The 19,462-nt window shown below is 42.2% G+C and overlaps 2 protein-coding genes across 2 annotated transcripts in view; one reads left to right on the top strand and one right to left on the bottom strand.

The window, feature by feature from the left end:
- The window catches only part of GRIA3 (glutamate ionotropic receptor AMPA type subunit 3), a 275,026-nt gene that overhangs the window by 71,664 nt on the left and 183,900 nt on the right, over positions 1-19,462 (bottom strand). Inside the window, exons 8-11 of the mRNA XM_035008174.1 lie at positions 16,441-16,608; positions 11,256-11,360; positions 9,414-9,521; positions 7,819-8,025 (exon numbers count right to left, since the gene is read on the bottom strand). Of these exons, the coding sequence (XP_034864065.1) occupies positions 7,819-8,025; positions 9,414-9,521; positions 11,256-11,360; positions 16,441-16,608 (588 nt within the window). The remainder of the gene's footprint in view (positions 1-7,818; positions 8,026-9,413; positions 9,522-11,255; positions 11,361-16,440; positions 16,609-19,462) is intronic.
- LOC118012540 (U2 small nuclear ribonucleoprotein A'-like) lies at positions 2,267-3,075 on the top strand. The gene is given in 2 exon segments (XM_035008181.1): positions 2,267-2,563; positions 2,565-3,075. Coding segments are annotated over 2 exon segments (768 nt in total). The 3' UTR covers positions 3,036-3,075.

The raw sequence follows: 19,462 nt of genomic DNA, 5'->3' as shown, positions 1-19,462 counted from the left end.
GGGCTCAGTAAACACGCCAAATTAGGTTTGATTTTTCCACTCACCAGTGGCAAAGCAAACCTGGAAGAACTGCATTACTGGAGGGAATTTAACTTGAGGGGATTTATAATCCTTTTCATAGGTGGGTTGCCAAAGTCATAAATTTCATAAAACTTAAAAACCAACGAACTCCTATGTATAGGGATGATACACTGAAGAGTCTGACAAGTTTAAGACAGAAATGACAATTTAAATGGCATTTAAGGCTTTTTTTTGAGCTAAGGGCTTATGTTGTATCTTAAAATATTTTCATCTGATATAAAACTTATAACCGACCTGGGGACAACACATGAGCAGCAGCTTGTCAGCCGCCATTTTAAAGCACTTTCTGAAAGCAAGGGGGAGTATGGGAGAGGAGAGGCAATGTACTGGAGTGTAATGTGTAAGAGATTATGTGCAGGGCGCCTGGGTGGAGCAGTCGATTAAGTGTCCGACTCTTGGTTTCAGCTCAGGTCATGATCTCGGTCCTAGGATCGAGCCCTGCTTCTGGCTCCATGCTCAGGGTGGAGTCTGCTTGAGATTCTCTCTCCCTCTCCCACTCGTGCTCGTGCTCTTTCTCTCAAATAAATAAATACATCTTAAAAAAAAGATACTATGCTAACCAAGAGAACAGGCAGACATGACCTGATCCCTTATCCCTGTATCAGTCATAAGGTTCTAGTAGCCTTTGGCAGACATTTCCTTGGCAAGTTTAAATGTGTTGGAGGAAGGAGTGGACAGAATCAAGCTAGACAACAGGAATATAATGAAGACAGGACTTAAACTGCTTTATTGGCTGTACCCTACGGGATATTCACTGTCTGCAATTGTTTAGATCTGGAGAAAGGGATGAGGTCTATTTAAATCTGTTCAACAACAAGCAGTGTCACAACGGGATTTCCTCATCTGCTTAGCCAGAACAGATGTCCCAGTCTAGATTTACTGGTTAGGGCTCCTTGTCCTTGGGGAGCTGAGAGAGTTAAAGACAAAGTGAAGATAAAGGAGCATCCCGGGAGCTGGGTAAAGGCCTTGTGAGACTAAATTTGGTTGGTAATCTTTCCCCACCCTCTCTGCTCAGAATGGCAGACGTCCATGTGTCATTAATGCTCCTTCCTGGAGTTTATATACATCATTTCAAAGAGAGGGGCACTTTTATCAAACCATCAGCCCTTCTGCCAAAGCCCAGTATAATCACCTGAAGAATAGAAGAGAATATTTGGCATCTGTTACTGCACCCTTGCTTCTCTGCCTTTTAGCGGGAAGGACAGATCGACTTCCTGTCTTTCTTAATGGAAAATGAATCTATCTTAGGATAGTGACAACCTACGAGATAATTTCTTCTGGGTAGAGAAATGTCAGTGTGAATAGCATCTATAAAATTGCCATTTGTCCTGGGAGTGTGAAGGAGTCTGAGGGTGCCCAGGGGATGTGACCTGGAATCAACCATCCGCCAACCCCATCTCCGTCCCCAAGCTCTCTGCTTTATTCTAAGCCAGAGGTACCAATCTGGGCAGTGGTTTGGCCTTTCCCAAGGCAACTCTTTCCCTCCCGTCTTTTCTAAGTGCTGGGAACATAAGGAACACAGCAGCTGCCTGCTGGCAGGCGACCCTTTGTCAGTTAGGACCTCAATTTCTTTCCAGCCCTTTCTTCACTCTCTTTTTCTGTTAGGTCTTATCTCCTCTCAAAAGGCAGAAACCCCCAGCTGTTGACTTTGGGTTTTCAAATATTTCAAGTGATAACTAGGGATGTGCATTACGTTATTCTGGAGGCCACAGATAAGCAGGAAGGGTATCTTGGCTGGAAAAGCTCATAATCCAACTAGATTGTAAGCCCCTTGAAGGCAGGTGGGGATGTCATATCTGATACACCAATCTTCCCGCAATTTGATAAGCTTAGTAAACTGAGCCAGTGTGACCCGGTGGACAGAGCACTGGGCCAGGAGTCATGAAACCTGAGTTATAGTCTAAGCTCTGCCAAGCTGTGTGATTTTGTGACCTTGTCATAATCTCTGCCACCATTCCTGTCATCCCTGTCTTATGTCAGGCCTTGCCTGGTTTACCCAAATGGCAGTCCTAATGGCCAATCCTGGCTGATCCCCATATTTATCTGTATAATGAATGAAACGGTAGCCTAAAAGATGTCTAAGAGCCCTGTTAGCAACAAACTGTTTTTAAATGTCCTCTTAAAACACATGCTATTTGGGGGGAACAGCCGGCGGGCCATGGCACTGGCAGAGGGAGGTGGCAGGATGGTGAAACTGATGGCAGAGTTGATCGAGCAGGCGGCTCAGTACACCAACACTATGCGGGACCGCGAGCTGGATCTCCAGGGATATAAAATTCCTGTCATTGAAAATCTAGGTGCTACCTTAGACCAGTTTGATGCTATTGATTTTTCTGACAATGAAATCAGGAAACTGGATGGTTTTCCTTTGTTGAGAAGACTGAAAACATTATTAGTGAACAACAATAGAATATGCCATATAGGTGAGGGACTTGATCAGGCTCTACCCTGTCTGACAGAACTCATTCTCACCAACAATAGTCCTTGTGGAACTGGGTGATCTGGACCCTTTGGCATCTCTCAAATCACTGACTTACCTAAGTATTATGAGAAATCCTGTAACAAATAAGAAGCATTACAGACCATATGTAATTTATAAAGTTCCGCAAGTCAGAGTACTGGATTTCCAGAAAGTGAAACTAAAAGAGCGTCAGGAAGCAGAGAAAATGTTCAAGGGCAAACGGGGTGCACGACTTGCAAAGGATATTGCCAGAAGAAGCAAAACTTTCAACCCAGGTGCTGGTTTGCCAACTGACAAAAAGAAAGGTGGGCCATCTCCAGGGGATGTAGAAGCAATCAAGAATGCTATAGCAAATGCATCCACCCTGGCTGAAGTGGAGTGGCTGAAGGGCTTGCTGCAGTCTGGCCAGGTACCTGGCAGGGAGCACAGACCAGGCCCCACTGATGATGGTGAAGAGGAGATGGAAGAAGACACGGTCACAAATGGGTCCTGAGCAATGTGGCCTGAGTATCTGCAGGATGTATAATATGCCTCCTTGGGGCAAGTCCTGCTTTTTGAACTTGGAATAATAGCCTTGTTTGGGTCAGCAAAGTGGAGTTCATAAGCATTGTCGAAAGGCTTAAGACTGCTGCTGGTAATTTCGTAATATTATTAATTTTGAAACCTAAATGCCAGTTTTCTACAAATAGTAAAAACACAAAGACATTCACTGTGCTGCCACGTTGTCTGTCATGGGGGGGGGGTGGTGTGTGAGGTATATGGACATGTGGAAGTTGGAAATGCCCAAGGGCGGTGTTTCTAGGTAGGCTTCCCAGGCCTCTAGAAAATGTTTAGATTTTTAAATTCTTAATAAAACTCAAGATTAAAAAAACCCAAACAAACATGCTATTTTGGAGCCATAAAAACTTGTGGTCTGTAAGCCATTTAAGCTAGGGACAATTACCAGGTAGTGATGTTATAGACATCCAGCTCAAAAGCAAAACCACTAAAAGCAGGTGGACAGTTTCAAGTCCATAATGTTCTGAAGAGCTTACATAATGGGGCACATTGTGTCCTACTGACGTTTGTTTCAAAAATAGCCTTCTTAGCAATACAAGGTGCCCCAAACATCAACCTTGATTTGGTTTTCTTTAGAGGGAAAAGAAAACCATTTAGGAATCATCTGAAAAGAGGCTGATTGGCTTCTTTCTTCCTGAACAAATTTAATTCCTTTTGACTCTTTCTTGAGACTTTATGGTAGATACTGAAATCTTCGCAAAGCTTTTTTCATCTCTGCCTTTCTTCATATTTTTCCTACTCTGATCTGTTTTACATGCTAAAGGCATAAGAGAAAATTCCCTGAGGATAAAGCTGTGCCTATCTGCGTAGTTTTCATGTTCATTGCAAGAGAGTAACCCCCCCGCCCGCCCGCCCCATTTTTTAAAGTAGGCTCCACACCCAGTGCAGAGCCCAATGTGGGGCTTGAACTCATGACCCTGAGCTCAAGACCTGAGCCGAGATCAAGAGTCAGCTGTCCAACCTACTGAGCTACCCAGGCGTCCCACTTTCCTTTTTTTTCTTAAGGAACTTGCAAACTACAAGATGCCAGGCCTGCCAGAAATGAATGCCTGCGTTTTCACTTCTCTCCATTTCTATCATTGAAAGAGAAGTGGAAAACTTGCCAATGCTGAAAGATTAAAATTTTAAATGAAGATGAGAACACATTCAGCTTATGAGATCATCTGCCTGAACAGAGAGGTTTTATCCAAGCATGACAATAACATCCATTTTTCATAGCCACAAGTTTTAGGGGAAAGTGGAATTCAGCAGTTGGTTTGCAGTCAGTTCCCTGGAAACACCTTGTGTTTTAATCCCAGAAAGCATCAGAAACTTGTTCCAGGTCAGACAAGGGCAGAGGACATTTCTTTGAGACTTCCCTGGCTATTGCTTTTTGTCTTTAGTGGAGAGAACTGGAGGGAAAAGGTGGGAAGCCTCTTTCAGAAGAATTTTTACCTATTCAGCAGTAAAGAGCTGGTTTCTAAATTACTAAACAAGTAAGGGACTATTTAATTCTCAAGCTCCCTCACTCACACATATTGGGAAGAGGGAGAGAATGTGGAGATTAGGTGGGCGCAGTACAGAGGACATGCCAGAAGAGAAGCCAAAATCTGGTGAGAAAGCTGGGTCTTTGAACAGTGTCAGGAAATCTGTCTTGCTCTACATCACTGGGTCCAATGTCTTGCTTGATGCCAGGAGGGACCTGAGCTATTTACAGAATGTGACAGGTTTTCTTCTGAGACACTAGAAAGCTCTGGCTACTGAATCACAGTGGGCTGGTAGAGCTCATGTCAGTTACTCTGGCCCAGTAGAAATTGACACCCCAAAGTCTTTGCCATGCTCCTGGGGCCAATCTTCTCCCCAGAAAAGCAGAGGCACCAAAAGCCTTTCAGCAAGTTTCAGCTATCTTTTAGGATGGGATGGGTCTGAAATAACACATCAGCTGCCGGGCAGTCTAGGGCTGTGGTTAAAGAACACGGACTTCTGAGGCACCTGGATATCTCAGTGGGTTAAGCATCTGCCTTTGGCTCAGGTCATGATCTCAGGGTCCTGGGATCAAGCCCCATATCAGGCTCTCCACCTGGCGGTGAGTCTGCTTCTCCCTCTCCCTCTGTGATCACTTTTGCTCTCTCTCAAATAAATAAATAAAATCTTAAAAAAAAAAAAGAAAGAACATGGACCTCATAGTCAGAGACTGGGTTCAAATCACCGTGTCGCTACAGGCTGTTTGGTCTTGGCATAAGACCACCTCTCTAGGCTTCAGTATTTTCATCTGTAGAATGTTAATAAGTTGGCACCTCCTTTGGAGGTGTGTTGTGAGGATTGAGTTACATAATGCCTATAAAGCACTTAGCACAGTGTCCAGCAACCAGGAAATAAGCAACAAATGGTAGCTAATAATAAAAATAAAATAATAATGGCAACGATAATAATAAATAATGGTAATGATACAAGATTACCTCCTACCATGAGGTAAATTTAATGAACATTGGCTGGGCATTACTGCATACCAGGCATTCGTTTGTTAGAGCAAAAAGTGAGTATCTACTATGGACCACATAATGTGCCAAGTGCGGGGTAGAGTTGTGAGCAAGACAGGACCTCTTGGAGCCTGAGTGTTAGGGAGATGAAGGACAGAGAAGACAAGACTTAATCACCAACTCAGAAAGAGGTTAGAGCTGTATCAAGATAGTTCAGAGCTTCTCAGGGTCCTTAGAGAGCACGACAGGTGCTCTGCCCCTCGTTCAGCCCCCTGTGTCCGGCATTAGAAGTTCTTCTCTTTCTCATAAAGGAGTTCACTTGAATCTCATCTGCAACTCAGGCTTACCCCAGTTCCCAGGGCCAACCTTGACCCAGGATGGGAGATAATTGGCTCCAGCCCCACTGCTGGGGGCTAAGGTTCAAATTGCCTTGCTGCTTGTCTGACTGGAGGATGGTGCCCTAGTTTTGATACTTGAGGTCCAGTCTCAGTTTAAGCCTTAATTCCTTTTCTGTGCCCTTATTTTTAGAAATGAGCGTCTGCCTTTGTGCTTGTTCCTGAGGACCTGTTCCAAAAACTTATTTAGTGACCCCAGTCCTTCTGAGGGGAGAGCTGCACCTTATTCTGGCTGCTTCCCATCTCAAGCACCAGAGTCCTTATCCTGAACCTCTGTCCAAAAGATAACTTGGATGTTTGCTTCTTGCCAACTTCTTCTCAGTATATGCACCCCCTAGATTTCTTAGTCTTCCCCTAACCTGTTGTCTAGACTGGGACCGGTCATTGCGAGTACTCCTTATCTGTCAGAAAGCAAACCTCTGCCGAACACACTTGTCCTGATGAACACTGGGTGATGTACGGAAGTGTCGAATCACTGTGTTGTGCACCTGAAACTAATATAATGCTGTATGTATGTTAATGACACTGGGATGAAAATAAAAAGCAGAGAGAACTAACCTTCGGCTGCCACCACCTACCCTTGGGTGAGTTTTCTAGTGACTGGTTCACCCAGTGGGCGGTTCTTATGCCCAATTCTGCCTGTCTCTATCAGCCTCACTGGGCGGCCCAAGATCTGACATTCCCAATCAGGGGCCCAAACCCTTTCAAGTGAAGCCACTGCAGAGCTCTGAAGATACTGCTGTACCCCTTTTGAAAGCCCTAATTATCAGTATAATTCTTCTGTACTTGACCCATGGGCAAGCCCTTGGCAGAGCGATTCTGTTCATTTATTAATTCATTCAACAATTATTTGTTGAACCTCCATTCTGTGCTGTGCTCTGGGATATTGAAATAAATCAGATATGGCTTCTGTGCTCAAGGGGTTTATAGTCCAGTTGGGGCAGCTGAACTTGTAAACAGATCATTATAATACTGGTTCAAAGGTACTACAAGAAAGCAAAAAGCAGGGGCACCTAAGCAGACCACAGGTGGGTAAATGGGATTAGGAAAGGCTTCCTGAAAATGCTGCCACCTGCATTCTGGAGGACTGCGAAGCGAGGCTAGCTGACGGACAGGGGCAAAGGTACTTCCAGGGATGCCCTAAGTGGCAGGTGGGCACCTTCGGGGAATGACACATACTTCTGGGCAGCTGGAACACTAAGTATGAAGGGGGAAGAGTCCAAGACGACTTAGAGAGGTAGGCGGGTGCCAGATGATGAAGTGCGTTATTTGCCATGCTCAGGGATTCGAATTTTATCCTGATTTTTCACGTGGGAAATTACAATGATGTGGAGATCTGATTTGCCAGGGTAAGAGTAGAGGCAGGGAAATCAGTTAAATGACCAACAAGTGGTAAGAACCTTAACTGAAATGATGAGGGTGGGCATGAAGAATGTGTCTGGGTTTGAGAGACAGAAGAGTAGGACGGATAGGACATGGTCACTGCCTAGAAATGAGGGAGCAATGAGCAAAGATGACCAGGTCACTTAGGCGAAGTTGCTGAGGCAACGAGGTGGGTGGTGATTTTGCTGCCCGACACAGGGAACACAGAAGGAACAGATTTTCAGCAGAGGGCAGGCTGCATTTAATGTTGCCAAATAAAGTTCTCCAATCTTACTTTGCTTTTGGCAAAATAATCCCGTTGCCCAAAGGATGCTATCGACAACCTACCTTTACAAAAGTCAACTGGAGAAGAAAAAAAAATTTTTTTTTACAGACCACACATAAACTATACAATTGGATAAGTACTACCTTTGAAAATAAAATCTATCTTTGTTAAGTGGAAAGCACAGAAGTAAATGAAAATAGAGTTGAAAAAACTTACCCCATAGACAAGTTCCCCAACCATGCCATTCCATATTTTTGTCTCTGGATCCCTTGCACCATATTTCCCATCACCGACAATGGACAGTTTGTATTTGATCCTTACGTGTTTGGCTATTTCATAGGCTAAGTCGACGCAATAGCCTTCATATCTCTCATTTCCTTCTAGTTGCTCATGGTTCTTCTTATACATGACATATGGTGATTCCTTTGGGACAAGAGGAAGATCGAAGGATTACTCCCATACATTTTTCTAAGAGATGACACATGCCATAATCAAATTTTTTCCCCGTGTAGTTGTTGAGGTTTGGTGTGTGAAAAGAGCCTTTAAAATATGTTTGCTTAAGAAGCAGAAGAACCCAATCGACTGACTATTCGCTGGGCTATATATTCCTTGGAGTCTTTAACTGATGATTTAAAGATGTAGAGAAGGACTTAAGTTCTTTTTGAGGGTTTGAAAGCAGGACAGGTTTCCACCTATAAAGTCTTTGTCTTAGTCAAACTGGGCAGAGGTATTTCCTTTACATGAAGGTGAACTGCCTTTGATTTCTCGGGATTTACCACAGCCAGCCCAGGCAAGCCCTCAAAAAGCACTGTGGTCTTTTTGAGGTCAGAGTCTGTGGCTTATTTGTTTTTACATCCTCAGGGTCTAGGACAGTACCCAGGACAAAGAGCATATTTGACATGTCTGTTTAAATGAAAGGTAAACTTCAGTTGAATCTTCATCCAATTATTCACAACTTCAGACCTAGTGGTATACTCATTTTTCACCCTGGTTTATACTTTACCCAATAAGAACCAGCTTTCAGAAAAACATTTTAAAACTAAATGAGAACACTATCTCACATTTCAACTGTGCTTTGAGTTTCACAGAAAAGCTTTAAACGGCGAATCTTGCCTTGAAATGGTCTTACGACCTTTTTACACCCATTTCGTAAATTAAAAGAAACATAACCTGAGGCTCAGAGAAGTTGTGACTTGCACAGTTAAACACAGATTAGTGGTAGACCTAATATTAGAACCCTAATCTACTCTCTCTTTCACATCATGCTGTCTCCCCCACAAAGAAACATCAGTCCTACAGTGTGTGTGTGGGAGGGGAGGTAAAGAGGAGAATGATATGTGGAACTGTCCCAAATTCCTATTCTTTTTCTTTTTAAAAATGACATTCCGGGGGCGCCTGGGTGGCTCAGTGGGTTGAGCATCTGACTCTTGGTTTTGGCTCAGGTCATGGTCTCAGGGTCCTGGGATCCAGCCCCATGTCGGGCTCTGCACTCAACACAGAGTCTGCTTGAGATTCTCTCCCTCCCTCCGGCCCCTCCCCTCACTTGTGCTCACTCACGTGTACGCTCTCTCTCTAAAATAAATAAATAAATACAATCCTAAAAAATGAAATTCTAAAAAAATAATAAAATAAATTAAAAAAATGACATTCTGTTCATGATGATGGCAAGATACTTTAAGAGGTTCCTAAGCTGACCTATTGGATGTTTTCACGGCTTGAACTTGATGTCTTTTTTACTGGCTGAATAATGCTTTTCAGAAAGCAGAAGTCTTGCTGTACAGAAAGCCCATCCATCTTCTCTCCATACTTACCAGAATGGTAGTCACTACAATGGTCCGGTTCTCTGAGGATGCGCTGTCATTGCTGATTTGCTGATCTGAGAAAGGCACAAATCTTTCATACTCATTCCAGTAGCCAGCCTAGAAAGAGCAGACATTTGACCTGGTTGCCTGTTTTTCACTCAAAAAGTACCACAAGAAATCCAAATGTTGTCATGGAGTAACACTTTCTTTTTAGTTGTTGGAGCTTTCCAAGGATTGATGTCCTGTCTCCCTTTGTCTTGCCACCCCCACCAGGACCCTAACCCTGAGACATGCACCTTCATCCTGGGGGTTCTCATCCCCACCTCACCTTTACTGGTATTTTGTAAAATAACTTAGCCCACTGTAGGATGGTCAACCTTTTTTTTCCCCTTTAAACTCCTATAGCAGGAAAGTGCTGTGCTCTGAACTATAGGAAGGCTGGAATGTGAGGGTGGGAAACCAAGGAGTGTCCTTAGAAATGACACAGGCTATTTTACATTCTGAGATTTTATCACATGGCTATGAAATCCTCATTTCATGACTAACTTAACTATTAGTATGAGAGAAGCAAAGTGGTCATTATACAATTTGGCTGTAGAGAAAGGTACTTTGTCCAGTGTCCTTTGGAGGGTGAGGAGCAAGGTGGAGAGATACCTATTTCCCGATTATTTTTTTTTTAATTTTATTTTATTATGTTATGTTGGTCAACATACATCATTAGTTTTTGATGTAGTGATCCACGATTCATTGTTTTCATATAACACCCAGTGCTCCATGCAGTACGTGCCCTCCTTAATACCCATCACCAGGCTAACTCATCCCCCACCCCCCTCCCCTCTAACACCCTCAATTTGTTTCTCAGCATCCATAGTCTCTCATGGTTCACCTCTCCCTCCAATTTCTCCCCTTCGTTTTTCCCTTCCTTCTCCTAATGTCCTCCATGTTATTCCTTATGTTCCACAAATGAGTGAAACCATATGATAATTGACTTTCTCTGCTTGACTTATTTCACTTAGCATAATCTCCAGTCCCATCCATGTTGATGTAAAAGTTGGGTATTCATCCTTTCTGATGGCTGAGTAATATTCCATTGTATATATGGACCACATCTTCTTTATCCAGTCATCTGTTGAAGGGCATCTCTGCTCTTTCCACAGTTTGGCTATTGTGGACATTGCTGCCATGAACATTGGGGTGCATATGGCCCTTCTTTTCACTACATCTTTGTCTTTGGGGTAAATACCCAGGAGTGCAATTGCTCGGTCATAGGGTAGCTCTATTTTTAATTTTTTGAGGCACCTCCACACTGTTTTCCAAGGTGGCAAATGTTCATCATCATTAGCCATCAAGGAAATTCAAATCAAAACCACATTGAGATACCGCCTTACACCAGTTAGAATGGCAAAAATTGACAAGGCAAGAAACAACAAATGTTGGAGAGGTTGTGGAGAAAGGGGAACGCTCTTACTCTGTTGGTGGGAATGCAAGTTGGTACTTTCTGATTCTTTTGCTAAAACTAAAACCATATGTACCTTGGCAGCTTGTTTAAATAACAACATACTGTAAAATTTGTGGTTCCTTCCCTCTATGGTTGGAAGCTGTTAATAACTCTTGAGTTTATGACTTTTATAGGACCAGCCTCAGAGGGAAACGCTCCCTTCAAAATGTGTAGATGGAACACTTTGATCACAAAGCAACTCCGTATCATGTCTACGCTGTTCACCAACAGAAAGGCAAAAATAACATGTGGGAATTTGATTTGTGTGTCTCTCCTAACACCTGTTTTCTTGCATTGGAGTGCTGTCACCTTCTGAAAGACTTTTTCTTTGGACATCTGTTTTGGTTACTTACTTTTCGAGAGCCAGTGACTTTCATCTCATACACATCGATGGTGTAATTTGTCCTACGTCCGTAAGTGTCAAATTGGATGTTTCCAGTCATTCCTTGTACTTGCACCTAGTAGAAAGGGAAAATGTAAGCATTTTAAATAGCACCACATTATTGCCTTCTAAGTCTCTGAGATCAGGTCTACTGACAGATCTTAGAATCGTGGAGATCTTTTATCTTGAGTCATTGAGCTAAATCCACCAGATCAGTCTATACAGATCTTCATTTCCTCCCCAGTGTTTTCTAGGTGTGCCTTTTCGTTGTGAAGCTTTGAGTGGGTGATAGGCAGTTACCTATATGATACAGTGAAGGCCCTACCACCACTTTTTCAAGGGCCTGAAATTTCTACCATTAGTCTCTTCTTGAGGGAGTAGCCTGAAGGGTATTCTTTTTTTTTTTTTTTTTAAGATTTTATTTATTTATTTGAGACACAGAGAGAGAGAGAGAAAGCACAAGCAGGGGAAAGGGCAGAGGAAGAGGGAGAAGCAGACTCCACTAAGCAGGGAGCCTGATGTGGGGCTCAATCCCAGGACCCCGGGATCATGACCTGAGCTGAAGGCAGACACTTAACCAACTGAGCTACCCAGGCGCCCCAGCTTGAAGGGTATTCTTTTTTTTTTTTTAAGATATTATTTATTTATTTGACAGAGAGAGAGAAAGCAAGAGCACAAGCAAGGGAAGCAGCAGGCAGAGGCAGAGGGAGAAGCAGGCTCCCCACCAAGCGTGGATCCTGATGCGGGGGCTCGATCCCAGGACCCTGGGATCATGACCTGAGCCGAAGGCAAACGCTTAACCAGCCTAACCACCCAGGTGCCCCCTGAAGGGTATTCTTAACTAGCATAATGCTTTTTTTTAAACTATGAGTTCTGTGAGGGATGTGTCTGTGTCTTATCTTAGCACTCCCAATATCACATAAATGGTTTCAATAATATGGGCTCTGGAGCTCCTAGATTCACATTCTAGCTTCATCACTTACTAACTCTATGACCTTCTATATGTTCCTTAATGTTTTTGTACTTCAGTGTCCCAATCTGTAAAATGGGAAATCCCGCTGGTACCTATCCCTCAGAGGTTTTGGAAGATTTAATGAATTACACACGTGTAGAGTTTAGAACAGCACCTGGCACATAGTATGCTTTGCAATACATGCTAGCTATAATAAAATTATTGTTGATTGCAAAGAATTTGGTTCTGTTTCTTGAGAGTGTTCCACATTTGCCAGCTGTCACAGTAACAAAGACGACTTTTTCCTCTTATTTAACTTACGTGCAGCTACAAACAGGAAGCAGCGAGCTAGGCCCTGGAGGAATAAACCACACACTGATGAAATTTGTAAGTCTAAGGAATCAGGGGTATGTAGTACTAGGTAAGAAAGATAGAGGTACTAGAAGAGCCTGGACCCCGATTTGGGATGCCAACTGCAAATTCACGTAGGCCACAATTTTTTCTGGGTCTGGTCCCAGTATTATGAACTAATAAAAGGCTATCTCTGCCGGGTGGAGAGATCTCCTTACCAATTATTTTACAGTCCAGGGACACTGCACGAAAGACCCTCTATAAATAAAAGTCACTGGAATTACTTATCTGGTGAGTAAGGGTCAAGGAATTTGCTTCAGAGAAAAAACATCTGTCTCATTTTCTAGGATGAAAGGATAGAATACTTAAAACTTATAGGAAGTGACAAGCTATTAAGCAAGTCAGAAGTGGTAATGGGCTTGAGCTGCAGGAGGGAAAACTGATGCCAAATATTAGGGAGCATTTTGTGAGAGGAAAGGGGGCTTGTTCAGCCCCAACAGGAAAATGAAATTCCTGTTGAAAGAAAAAAGCTCCAGTGGGACTTCCTGAGGACAAGATGACTGTCCTACTGACCCAACAAACCGAAGCACTACTGTCAGCTCAGGCTTGCAGAGAAGGTGATGTCACACTTCCGGTTAAAGCAAAGGTCCTTTATTGAGACAGAAATTACTTAGCCTGCCTGGTGCATACTGGGATGCATGAAGGGTTCTTTACACTCTACTCTGAGCATTGAGTTCTAGGAGAGGAGGTAGGTCAGGCAGGGACACTGGCATAGGAACTTACTAAGGAAATCCTTCCTTACTGAAAACAGCAAAGGCTTTAAGTCTCTTTAAGAATGGCATATTTCGGGGGCCCCTGGGTGACCCAGTCAGTTAAGTGTCTGCCTTTGGCTCAGGTCATGATCCCAGGGTCCTGGGATCGAGCCCCGCATCGGGCTCTCTGCTCAGCAGGGAGTCTGTTTGTCCCTCTGCCCGAGCCCCTCCACCCCGCTAGTGTGCTCTCTCTCACTCTCTCAAATAAGTAAAGTGTTTTTTTTTTTTTAAAAGAATGACATATTTCTAAAGATCTAGCATATTTGGACATGACAGAGAAACTGGACAACAGTCTAAGTATGTCCAGGAGATTTGAGACTCCAGGATTAAAACTTTTGGTGAGCAGAAGTAGGACTGGACTACCGCTCAGAGGCAAGTCTATTTTCACCGAAGTGAATGTCAGTTACCATTTCCCACCATCCCATCTGGGATCCCTTCTTTAATCATCCCCTACCCCCCGCCCTCCACCCCAATCTATATTTGGTGCTTCTCCTCTGGGTTCCCATAGCAGCCTCTGGAGGACCTAACCACCATACCATTTTAATCATCTCTGTATTTTCATCTCCCTTACTAGATGGGGAACATCTTGAGATGAGAGACATTCTTTTCCTGGATTCTCAGCAACTAGTACAGGGACTGGAATAGAGCAGGTGCTTAATACACGTTTACTGAACAAAGGGACAAGTTTTTTTTTTTTTTTTAAAGATTTTATTTATTTATTTGAGAGAGAGAGAATGAGAGACAGAGAGCACGAGAGGGAAGAGGGCAGAGGGAGAAGCAGACCCCCTGCTGAGCAGGGAACCCGATGTGGGAGTCGATCCAGGGACTCCAGGATCATGACCTGAGCCGAAGGCAGTCGCTTAACCAACTGAGCCACCCAGGCACCCCAAAGGGACAAGTTTTGGTGACTTAGAATTGTGACATATTTCAGTCAATCAGGCTCAGGCTGATATTTGTATTATCTGTAGATTGTGAGGAGGATTACCCAATTTTCAAGTGGCTTTAAGGTCTTTAAAAACACTTGTTTGCATATTAACAGTGTAAGTGTGAGCGCTCCTCCGCTTATTTCATGTTTGCATACTAACTTCGAGCCTGATACATAGTCATTGGTGCTCAATAAATATTTACTGAATGAATGGTGTGCTTATTTATTCATTAAAACAGGCCCCGTAGGCGCCTCTATCAGGCAATGATTTTGTTTGCCAGATTTCTTTGAAGGAAGAGAATGATTTATTGAGCAACAACTATGCGCTTGTCACAGTGAGGGATGCTTTTACACATGCATTCTCACTTTTAATTAACTCAAATAAAATGGGATTTCTTTTAATGTAGTAAAACCTTTAGTACTCCAGACCATCCTCCCTTGTAGTCCCTCTGAACAGCGGAGTTTTACTGAGCATTTATCACAAAGGGAGCATCTGCTTCTGGAAAAGGTCAATACTTTCTAACCTCCCTGGAGCAATAGGAAGAGGTTGGCCTGTAGAAACTGGTAAAGCATCCTTTCAGTTGAGTGTTTCTTGGGGCCTGGGAGGAAGGTGACTTACCTGGCTTCTAACTTGAGCTTTATCAATGAGTTAGACATGCAGAAACTATTTGTGCAATAGTATGATCAATCTGCTTTTTTTCTAGCCAAATGAATTTCTTATCCTTTACTCTGGTAGCCAGTTTTCTATTTGGGGAAGGTAGTTGTTTGTGTCATGAATGGGGAGTCTGTTGGAGATGCTGGTACTCGCCCCTTGAGGTTTTGTTGATGAAAACTCTTTTTGATTTACTCTGAGGGAGTTTTGTATTTCACTCATCATTATGTTTCACCTGACAGTACAAATCTTGTAACTGCTATGAAGGTTGAATTTAATTAACTGCTCTTCAAAACTGTGCGATGCTACCTCCAGAAAACTACACTTAGGGCATTTGTTAGGGAGCCGACATAATGACATAAAAATCTACATGATGGGAGAATGAGTCATACCTCTTTCTTGGAGAGAGACACAGGGGCTACTAACCCCTTTTGATTGAATGCTTCCAACTTGGCAAATTGAAGGCAGCAGCAGGAGAGCCAACTACACAAAATGATGTACATTAGGAGGCCATTACAAATTCTTCGTTGCTGGGTTGTGCACAGAATTATCTTATCATTGCCTATCTCTTTGTTTTTTGGATGTCCCAAACATTGGGATAATTAGATAAGTAGAAATAAGAGAGGCTTGTACTCTCCAAGGCTCATTTTTAATGCATGCAGGCACATGTGGCATAAAGCAAAATATTCAGGAAAGTGCTCTTGCTGGGAAGGCTGCAGGGAATGACCAATACTACTCCTGGTGTGAAGAGGGACATCTGCTCCAAGGATGCCACCCGAAGCCTTAAATGATCCCCTACCAGTAAATACTAAAAACAAGTGATGCATTTGACTGGCTATTGATTCCTTGTACTGCTCTGTAGGCTTTTTCTTTGGGGCATTGGGGAAAAGCTTCCTAAGGAGGCCTAGAAATATAGCAGGTTTCTGCCTTTCCCCATGTAGATAGCATGTAGAAAGGTTCTCTTTGGCAAAAGAACTACTACCACACTGGCTCCCTTCCACAGTCCATCCAAACTCAAGAGCTGTTTGATGAGACAGAGGATGCTGCTGTAATGTCCACCTTCAACTTAGGAGCTTCCTAGAGAATATCCCAGTTCCCCTAAAGTAACACCATATCTCTGGAAAGTTTAAAATTTTTGAAGCTGTTTACATGTTCAATCCATAATTCTTGAGGGTAGTGAGTTTACTTTACCACCCACGGTGTGGCACAGAACTAAATATTCATTTGCCCTCAATTGGCCATTTCGAGAAATCAAGCATCAAGGAAGAAGCTTAGAAGCTTCTACTTTGGGATTTCTAGATTTTGATGAATACATATCCATGCTCATTTTTCTGCACACTCTGACATTCTTAGACTCTGATCCTATTCCCTTTTCGGATGGCTTTTCTCCAGACCAAGGTCTCACTTTTTGTGTGTTGTTATAAGGCTCCTGCCCGCACCCCAAAAAGCCATGATGGTCTTTACCATTTTTAGAGCTCTCTCGATATCAATTCCTTGACTCCAGGGCACAGCGGGATTTGCTAAGCAGTCTCCAGCACTGCCTCTCCGGGACACATCCACTCGCTGCCTCCTCAGATAACGGAAAGCTTCTGCTATGACCAGTATTGCGTCGTGCGTCAGTGCAGATGTATACTGAAATGGATGTATGGAAAACACGACATCATGACAAATGACGCCCTCAAAACCTGCCTTGCTCCTTATAATGCTCATTCAGCTCCACCTCTTGTTCTACAAAGTCACCCTCTTAATTATTTGAATCAAGAGCTCTCTCTGGGCAAGCCCGACTTTGATTCATTCTAGAATGATCCTTCTTTCCTCGTGTGTGCACATGTTAAGATTATTAAGATCAAATGGCTCAAGGGAGTCTCTCTCTTGCTCTCGGTACTGTGTTTTGTCTTGAGTGAGTGACTACTAAAAGGCCAGGTCCTTTATAGAGAAAGAAATACGTGTGAGGCTAAAGGATGGCATATGTAGATTGGTTATTGCTGTTTGTAATAGAAAATTCAAGTCTGGTGTTTACTTAGGGGAAAATGGAAATAGCTAAGTTAGACAGCTTGAAATTAATTTGGAGGGAAACATTAATCATTTCTGTCTGGACCATGTTTCTGGCGAACTAGGACCTTTGGCCAGCAATAAATCAGTTTTTGTTTCTTGGGGGGAGCTGAAAACCAAAGCTGGTTTTTGATTGTAGAAAATTACAATTGTTATTGAGTTTTATATCTGATAACAGTGACAATTCACAGGCAATACTTCATGATACTGCCTCTTTCAGGCAAGAACACTTAGTTTCTATCCCTTGGATATACTGATATGCTCTACTAGGGATGAGGCCAGTCACTTAATACAAGGGGTTTGATTATCTGCGATTTGACAGGGTAGAGGCCTTTTTATTAAATGAATCAACAAAGTCTGATTAAAATAAGCTGGCCCCTGTTTTCCAGGTGTGACAAATACTGGGAGGATAGAAAATTCTACAGATTTTTTTTTTAATGAAGCAAAATGTCCTATGGGGCGTTTTCTCTCTATAGTATGTCCAAATATGACCAAGAGTGAATAGAATACATTGTCATTTCTACGACTATCAATTTACTTTTCTGACTTTCCTCATGTTACTTTTCTTTGAGGAACAAATCTTCAAGTGTGACTGTAACAGGGGGCATATGTTCTCTCGTGGAAAAAAAAAATCTTTGTGTCTGTCCATCCTAGCACTACATAAAGCCAACATGGTGATGATCTCTTTTCCAGCTGACTGCATGAATAGTCTGCAATTCCAAGCCATGCCAAAAGAGCTATTTAATTTCTACTTTTTCAGCTCCTACTTACCAATGTGTGAGCATGTAAAAAAAAAAAAAAAACCCCACAAAGGAAACATTCATAAAATATAGAATAAATTAAGCATCAGGATTGTAATCTCCAGACAATTTTATTTCCTAATCAAAAATATTACCATTTTTTAAAAATGGGCTTTTTGTCTGATTGCTATAGAGCGAGTTTCCATGACTAATACTAAGCAAAAGCAATCTGAAAGTTGTAACCACCTATTTAAAGATTCCATTTTCTTAAGCTATTTAAAGGGTTTTACTTACAAACCCCTCTTCTCAGCAAGTTCTGAGAACTTTACTTTATACATACCATGAGTTATCAATGAATAATCCAGAGCTAAGATTGTTTTCCTTCTCTTTTGTACAACCTCTACAACTTCTGAGCAAACATAAACTACTCTGTAGTATACTTTTCATCCTTTTACCCTTGTCCTTTTTTTTTTTTTTGGTGCCTAAGACACAGTGCCTGACACTTGGTAGGTACCTCTTAAAATATTGCATAAATGAATTTCTTGCCTCTACCTATTATCTGCTAAATCTAAGGATGGCAAAGCAGTAGACAGGCAGTTTATGAAAATCTAAATTTGTATAAGCTCATTTAAATGTAGTGGGTGGATTTAGTACATTGAATCTGAATGTAAGTACAAAATTTGAATCATCAGGGAAATGCAAATCAAAAGCACATGAGATATCACCTCACACCTGTTACAATGGCTAGAATCAAAAGGACAGGAAATAGTGTTGGCAAAAATGTGGAGTAAAGAGCACCCTCTTGCACTGTTGGTGGAAATGTAAGCTGGTGTAGCTACTATGGAAAACAGTAGGAGGCGCCTCAAAAAATTAAAAATAGAAATACCATATGATCTAGCAATTCCACTTCCGGGTATTTATTTCAAAAGAAACAAAATCACTATTACAAAAAGATATCTGCGGTTCAGTGCAGCATTATTTACAATATCCAAGACATGGAAACAATCTAAGTGTCCATCAACAAATGAGTGGATAAAGAAAATATGGTATATACATACAGTGGAATATTATTCAGCCACAAAACGGAAGGAAATGCTGCTATTTGTGACAGCATGGATGGACCTTGAGGGCATTATGCTAAATGAAATTAAGTCAGACAGAGAAAGACAAATACTGTATGATCTCACTTAAATACAGAATCAAAAAAAAAAAAAAAAAAAAAAACCAAACCCCAAACTCAGAGATAGAGAACAGGTTGGGGGTTGCCAGAGGGGGGGGGGGGGAGGGGGGGGGGCAGGGGAAGTGGGTGGAGGTGGTCAAAAAGGTACAGACTTCCAGTTATAAGATAAATAAGTCCTGGGTTTGTAATGTACACCACAATGACTATGGTTAACAGTACTGTATTGTATTTTGAAAGTTGCTAAGAGTAGATTTTAAAAGTTCTCATCACAAGAAAAAATTGTAACTATGGTAGTGGTGGATGGTAAATAAAGTTATTGCGGTAATCATTTTGCAATATATACATCTACCAAGTCATTATGCTACATACCTAAAACTAACTTAATGCTGTAAGTCAATTATATCTCAATAAAAATTAAAATAATTATCCTAAAAAAATTGGACTGCAAACCCTACCCCTAACATCACAGGGATTGCGACCATACTTGCTGAAACATATAAGGACACCTGATCTG

The sequence above is a fragment of the Mirounga leonina genome, unplaced genomic scaffold (assembly GCF_011800145.1).
Source record: "Mirounga leonina isolate KUSES-001 unplaced genomic scaffold, KU_Mleo_1.0 Mir_101664, whole genome shotgun sequence".
NCBI lineage: Eukaryota > Metazoa > Chordata > Mammalia > Carnivora > Phocidae > Mirounga > Mirounga leonina.
This window is presented reverse-complemented; position numbering and strand designations above follow the sequence as displayed.